At 39.3% G+C, this 7,456-nt stretch overlaps 1 protein-coding gene across 1 annotated transcript; it reads left to right on the top strand.

The window, feature by feature from the left end:
* The first annotated feature begins 1,227 nt into the window (after positions 1-1,227).
* On the top strand, positions 1,228-7,203 carry TMEM17 (transmembrane protein 17). The gene is made up of 4 exons (XM_019433347.2): positions 1,228-1,599; positions 5,006-5,109; positions 5,282-5,395; positions 6,291-7,203. Exons 1-4 carry the CDS (start codon positions 1,500-1,502, stop codon positions 6,567-6,569), a joined length of 597 nt encoding a protein of 198 aa, XP_019288892.1. The 5' UTR covers positions 1,228-1,499; the 3' UTR covers positions 6,570-7,203.
* The last annotated feature ends 253 nt before the right edge of the window (positions 7,204-7,456 follow it).

Here is a 7,456-nt window from a genome sequence, read left to right as displayed (position 1 = left end):
TAGGAGAAAATGATGGAAAAATAACAAGCGATGGCGACAGATTTGGAGCAACAGGAAGCAGTAGAAATTGCTGGAAGCAGTAGAAATTGGTACAACCACTTGGGAAAACTGTTGGCACTATCCATAAAAGCTGGGTCATACTTCATAAGCCAGCAATTCCACTCCTAGGAATGAGCTCAACACAAACACATGCATATGGTCACCCAGAGGCACATTTTTACCAAAAGTGGGATTACTTAGAGCAGCTCCCACCTAGAAAATACACAGAGGCTCCTCAACAGTAGAATGGATAAACTTATCGTGGCATGTCACCCACAGCAAGGAAAAAAAACCTACAGTCAACAACATGAAAGAATTTCTTAAAAATTATTTTGAGGGCAAAGAGGCAGATTTTACTTTTAAGAAGCACTTACCATATGATTAGTTTTACATAAAGCATACAAATAGGCAAAACTATTCTATACTATTAAAAGTCAGGAAGGGTCTGTTAGAAGTGGAGGATTAGTGATTGTAAGGAAAGAGGAAGGGGAAGCTTCCAGAGGTGCTAGTAAGGTTCTGTTCCTGGATCTGGGAGCTGGTTACACTTGTATATTCGGTTTGCATCCTTTCTGTATCTTACACTTAAATCTTTTTTTTTTTTTTTAAATAATACAGCTTATTTGGGAAAAACCTGGAAGACACAGAAATATTTTTAAAAATTTTAATCACCTACACCCCACTACCCAGAAATAATTAACATTTTGGATTATTTCCTACTAGTCTTTTTTTGGTTTTGAAGCCACAGTGTTTGTGCCACCTCCTCCACCTCTTCTCCTCATATATTCTCTCTCTCTCACACACACACATTTTGCAAAATTGGGTTCACTTCTACTTAGTTTTTATTTTTACTTAAAAGCTAATCCATACAATCAAATATTCGTTGCAAGCATGTTTTTTAAGATGCAGCAATGTACTCCATCAAATGTGCGTGTGTGCGTATACATCTATCCACAGTTCTAGGAATGTATATTATATACTAAGAATATTTTATTAAAAATATTGTATGTATACGCATACACACTATATATTAATAATAAAACTTTTCAAATGTATAGTCCTAAGAAAGAAGCCACCGGGTCATGAACATTCTGTAAGTTCTACATTCGTTCTATATTTCCTTCCAGAAAGCTTGCATCCCACTGACTAGGTGTGACGGCTCCTTATATCACAAACCAACCTCGGCTCATTTATTATTGTTTCTATTTGTTTTAAAGAATGATGAGGCTTATAACAGGACTAAGGAATCTGCCGTTTAGCACACGAGGTTGCGGCGCTCGCCAGGACACAACTCTCAGCACACCTCTCCTTTCCAGGCGTTCGTGCTCACGACCTGCGCTTCTGCCCCGCAGTGCGGCCGCGCGCGCCTGGGCCCCAGCATCTCGCGCTGCCCGGTTGCCGTGGGAACGGTAGAAGGAGGCAGCGTCCGCAGACCTAGCTGTAAGCCGTACCGAGGCCCGGCCATGGAGCTGCCGGATCCGGTCCGCCAGCGGCTGGGAAACTTCAGCCGGACCGTGTTCAGCGACTCCAACCGGACCGGGCCGGAGTACAGCGACGGTCCTGGTGAGTGGCCGAGGCCCGGCGCAGCGGGTATGGCCTGCGGAGGACCTGGCGTGGGTTTAAGGAGCGGCCAGAGTTTGCCCGGACCTAAAATGGCGGCCTCGCCTTCAGCTGGTTTGCCGCAGTGCGGGAAGAGAGCCGGAGGAGGGGCCCACCCCTAGGTTGGGGTTGGGGCTGGGGCTGGGGCTGGGACACTTCCAGTCCCGTATCCCTAACGGTCCTGGCCAGCGAACTGTAAGCCTAGCCGCTGAGGTGGCACCGGCCTTCCTCAGAAACTAAAAATATAAACACTGCCTTCGCAGCACACGTCCGGTCCCGCATCCTCCGCGAAGGCCGACGGTGTTTTTCCTCTGCGACTTCCGCTCTGGCGTTTGTGGCCAAGCTGGACTGAAAACAGCCCAGGCAGTCTCCCCTTCCCACTCCCCACCTTGGTTAAAATATCTTCTCTTCTCCTTTACTCGCAAAACGACCACGTTCCACCGCAAGTCCGTTTTCTGGCGGAAGAGATGGAAAGATTTTTTTTTTTTTTTTAATGAGTACTGTTAAACCGCTATCCACTCCAGAATGGTAGCTGCCACAGTAGAATCGCTTTCAACAAAGCTCGCCCCCTTCCCTGCCATCTTCACATTCCCCTCACCATGTACAACTCTTTCCCTAAATCGGTAACAAAATACCACGATACAGCATTCAACTTGACGGCAAGTGTAACTCTGTTTCCTCCAGAACAGTTTCCCTCCTTAAATCATGATGATAGACAACATACTGTCATCCAAATCCATGAACTCTGCTGGGGAAATAGAAACCTTTTCCTCCTGCTTGGTCTAGGGACTTTTAAAAGAGCGCAGAGAAAAGTACGTTCCCATAGTTGCATTGTTTTCACCCTGAATTTAGGCCTCTTTAAGATTTAGGATGTACAGAGAAAAGTATAATGTGAAAAATTAGGTCAAGTCTCTGATTCTAAAGCGAAGCCTTAACAGGCACTAAAGTCTGGTGATGCAAGGTATCAGAGGTCAGCGGACATTTTCTCTAAAGGGCTGGTAACAAATATTTTAGACTTGCAGGCCATAGGTCTCTGTGGCAGCCATAGATAATGGTAAATGCATACATGTGGCAGTGTTCCAATAAAACTTTATTTATGGACACTAAAATTTGAATTTCATATGATTCAGTGTCACAAAATATTATTCTTTGATTTTTTCCCCCAACCATTTAAAAATGTGAAAAACCATTTTTAGCTCACTTGCTATACAAAAAACAGGCAGCTGGCTGGTAGTTTGCCTACCCCTGATTTATATAATGTTTTAATTTAAATTCCGTTTACAGAACTCAACTGGTACTTTTGCAAAATTTAGTAAATTCATGTCTTGTGCTTTCAAGGTTCATTTACATATTAACTTGATTTTCAGTTGCATGATTATAAGTTTGAAATGCCGTATAGCTATAGCATAACTCTTAAGATGCTCATGTACACAATTTCTAACATAAAAACTCCTAAGCAAAATTTGACTAATTTCTGCTCCAAAGGTATTAAAATTTTCAGCTTAATTTATCATTTCCTTCCCACATTTTCTTCCTTGTGGATCCGAAGTAGGTTTGATTATTTGCACTGTAATTACAAGTGTATATATACCATTACCATGTCCACTGACCTAGAGTTGTACTGCTATGAAAAAAAGAATCCTAGGCTGGTGAGTTGCCTTCAGGTTTAACAAATTTTAAGAATTCATTCTGTTATCACTGATAATGTAAAAAATAGGTACAAGCAAAAAAACAAATTAAATAGGTACAAGCAAAAAAAAAAAAAATAGGTACAAGCAAAAGTAGGTCATAATAACGGAGTAAAAAAAAAAAGTAGATTAATAATCAGGCAAATTCTTGGAGCTATAGGAAACCTTACTCTGAGAGACCAGGATTATTTCTTACATTTTAAAATTATTGAATGGCAGATATACTCAGCTGTGGAGAGAAAAAAAGTTTTTAAGAAATTTATTTTAGGGCCTTTATAAATTGTTACATTTAGGGCAATTGATTTCAAAATGCATTATCTGTGCCTAAACTGTTAGAATTTAGTCAAATTTAGAATGTATTTGTAGGGCTTAATTTAAAAAATCAAATTCTTAATTTAGGACCTTTCTCTCTTACATAGAAGCAAAAGGTATTAGGCAATCACCCTTAGATAAATGAAGCTCATGAATCACAAATATCTACATTGATGTCTTTATGACAGTATGTTTCCATTCTTTCTGCTTGTACATATTTGGTATGCACCATGTGTATGGCAAGATTTTGGGTTCTATGAGTATCTCAAATTAGGGATTTGTGCTTACAATGAGTCTGTGTATTAAATAAAAGAGAAGGAAAGGGGACTAATGTTATTGAGTGCCTGCTAAGTACCAGGCATGGTGGTAGGGTAAAGTAATTAATACTATCTCTAATCCTTGCAAGCAACCTGTGAGGTACTTTTAACGTTACCATTTTACATATGAAGAAATTGAGACTCAAAGAGGTTAAATAATTTATCCCAAGTGTGGCATTGAGGATTCCAGGGGTGTTTGAGGAGTTATGGGTTTACTTGGACTCCAAAGCTCCTGATCTCTCAGCGCACTAGACTGTCTAGAGCAGGGGATGTTCTTTGCTAACACTTTCTTACGCACAGGTTAGAAGTAAATACCTAGAGGGGAAGAGATTTCTACCAGGGTGGGGGAATGGGATCAAGAAAGGACTTACGGACAAAGTGGCATTAAATTGGGTATTAGTGAATGGATGGGATTAGAGTATGCTGAAGAGAGGTGTGTGAAAGGTAAGTTTTTATGTATTTTATGTGTTAATTTTATAGGCTTTTTACATAGAACTCTGCAAAGGAGGTTATGATCATTATTGTTACCTGTTCAGTAGGATTCAAATTGATATTCCACATTTAATCTACACCATTAGTGTGCAAAAAATCAGCAGACTGTAATGGCAAATTGATGAAGTAATTGAAAAATACGAAACATACCTCTACGAGGGGTGCCTGGGTGGCTCATCAGTTGAGCCTCTCTGACTTCTGCTCAAGTCATGATCTCACGGTTCTTGAGCTCGAGCCACAAGTCACAGAGCCACAGGGCTCTGTGCTGACAGTGAAGAGCCTACCTGGGATTCTCTCTCTGCCCCTCCCTGCCCCCCCCCCCCTCAAAATAAACAAACTTAAAAAAAATAAGAAAGAAACATCCCCCCATGAAGCCAGTATATGAATTAAATAGTACTATGACAGATATTTCCTTTTGCTGTCAGTGATTATAAATTGGCTTAAAATTTGGAGTTTTGTTGAACCAACACTATAGATACTAATTTTAAGAAACTAAAGGACATATAGGGCATTGACCAGAATTAGGAGTTTGGTTTTTTTTTCTGTCTGTTTCTTTTGTAGATAATGAAATGGTTTCCAGTTTGGCATTGCAGATGTCACTTTATTTTAACACTTACTTTTTCCCACTTTGGTGGGTAAGCAGCATTATGATGCTTCAGATGAAGGTAAGTCTGTGCTTTAATGCTTCTGCTGAGGTCTCTTCTGCCCATTCCTGGCATTGTTACATTGTCAATAAAATTAAAGCTTTTAAAATTTATTTTCTATCTCAGGTCAGTTTTACTCTATGTGAGATTTTACAAACATGTTTATTTTTGTGTTCTTTTTGTTGTTTTTTAGTATTCAGTCTTGCCTGATTACTACAAATTCATTGTGGTCACTGTTATCATCATAATAACCTTAATTGAAGCTATCAGGTTGTATCTGGGCTACATGGGGAACCTACAGGAAAAGGTAGGCTCTTCTTTCCTTTCTCTCAGTGCTACACATAAAGACAATACGGGTTTCATAATGAGGAAAAGGCAGGGAGCTGTGGTAGAAGGAGCAAAGGCCTGCCTCCAACTTTACTAATTCTGTCCCTGTAGTCTGTTCAATCTCCAGAGCCTGGCTTTCTTTGTATATAAAATGGGGGAAATATTTACTTCAAGGTTTGTTGGGATTAAATGAAATAATTTATATAAAATACCTGAAGATAGTAAGCACTTAAGAATTGACAGTTTTCCCTCTTCTCCACCTGCCTTGAAAATACATGGTCAATTAAACATGTTTGGATCCTGAATAAGAAAATGGGAGAGATTATAAACTCAGGAATCCTAGGCCAGACATGTTTTTCTGAATCATTGTGTTGCCTAAGCATTTACAGTTACCACAGCTTAGGGATAATGCTTAAAGATTTCTGTGGTTTTCTCAGCTCTTCAGAATTAGGCACCTACCGGTCTCACTTGTTATTTTCTAACCCAAGCATCCATTCCCCCCTGACATGTTGATTCCTGGTCATGCTTTTCTTTGCTTACTTACCTTCTCGCCTCTTCTTCCTTCTACCCAACTTCAACAGCCTACATCCTTGGACTCTTTCTTTCACCTAATCACTGTTGTCTTATTTCTTACAGTATTTAGTTCATGCCTCTATGTGATGCATTCAATTATTTATTAATGTATATCATTCTAGCATTGCCACATAAGTTAGTTTTCACTTTTAATCTAGACTGTAAGCCTTTGAGGACACGGACCATTTTCTACTCCTTTTGAATTACAGAGCTCATAATGTAGGTACCCAGTACTGCTGATCTATATAAATGAAAGACTGTACTTTACTGATCTGATTTACTCTTATTGTGTGTCGTTGCAGGTTCCTGAATTGGCTGGCTTTTGGCTTTTGAGTCTTCTGTTGCAACTGCCTTTAATTCTGTTCTTGCTCTTTAATGAAGGCCTAACGAATCTGCCATTGGAAAAAGCAATACACATCATCTTCACTTTGTTCCTTACTTTCCAAGTTGTTTCAGCCTTTGTTACCCTGAGGAAAATGGTAAATCAGTTGGCAACTCGTTTCCACCTCCAAGACTTTGACCGGCTCTCTGCATACAGAGGAGGCACGAGAAGAATGAGATCCTGTATAGAAGAGATTTGACCCAGTGCTGTTGAGTGAAAAGCTGAAAGATCCTTTAGCAAGACTGTAAGAGGAACATATCAGAGATCTAGCATGAGAGAAAGGACAAAGCAAGTGTTTTGAACTGTATATTGTCTAGCTCTGAAATTCCAAAGCTGGGGGCAATGATAAGACTGATTGTACAGTACACGAAAGCAGTAAGTCAACCCTACAGCCTAGATATTGTCCACCTGGTGGACAAATATCTTAATATTTTTGTTGTTGACTTTTTCAGGTGTATAGAAATCTGCGTTGGTAGTCACAGTTTACCAGCTTTACAGTAATATTTCTTGTTAGCACCTAAAACTAGAAACGTGTATATTTCTTTGAAGCTTGTTGGCTCTTCATGTCTTGGCAGTACATCTGAAGCACATGGCAATTCTTGTCAATATCCTGATGTATTAACTATATTTATAAACTAAGACACCAGATTTTGATGTGTCCTGGGTTAAATTCTAACCCTACACTTAGCTTTTATATAGAGGTTAAAAACAGGTGGGTTATCATGGTATTTAGGAAATCATAAAATTGCAACTGTTATAAAACCATGTTAAGTATTTATAGTGGTTGTGTACAAAAATGTCTTTATAATAAATTATGAAATATTTATGTTAAAGTATCTACAACAAATCATTCCTGTCTTGTATAGCTCTTTTAGGCTATGGGTTTATTATTTTTATTACAGAGTTGCAAGGGAAGGAAATAGATAGATAGATAGATAGATAGATAGATAGATAGATAGATATAGATAGATAGATAGATAGACAGACAGACAAGGGAGCCTTTTATGTAGTAGGCACTGCACTAGGCACATTTATTAACCCTTGTGATCTCAGCTATTAAATCACTGTTCACTGAAGAATGCATAA

Source organism: Panthera pardus, unplaced genomic scaffold, assembly GCF_024362965.1.
Source record: "Panthera pardus isolate Hobbes unplaced genomic scaffold, ASM2436296v1 HiC_scaffold_25, whole genome shotgun sequence".
Lineage (NCBI taxonomy): Eukaryota > Metazoa > Chordata > Mammalia > Carnivora > Felidae > Panthera > Panthera pardus.
This window is presented reverse-complemented; position numbering and strand designations above follow the sequence as displayed.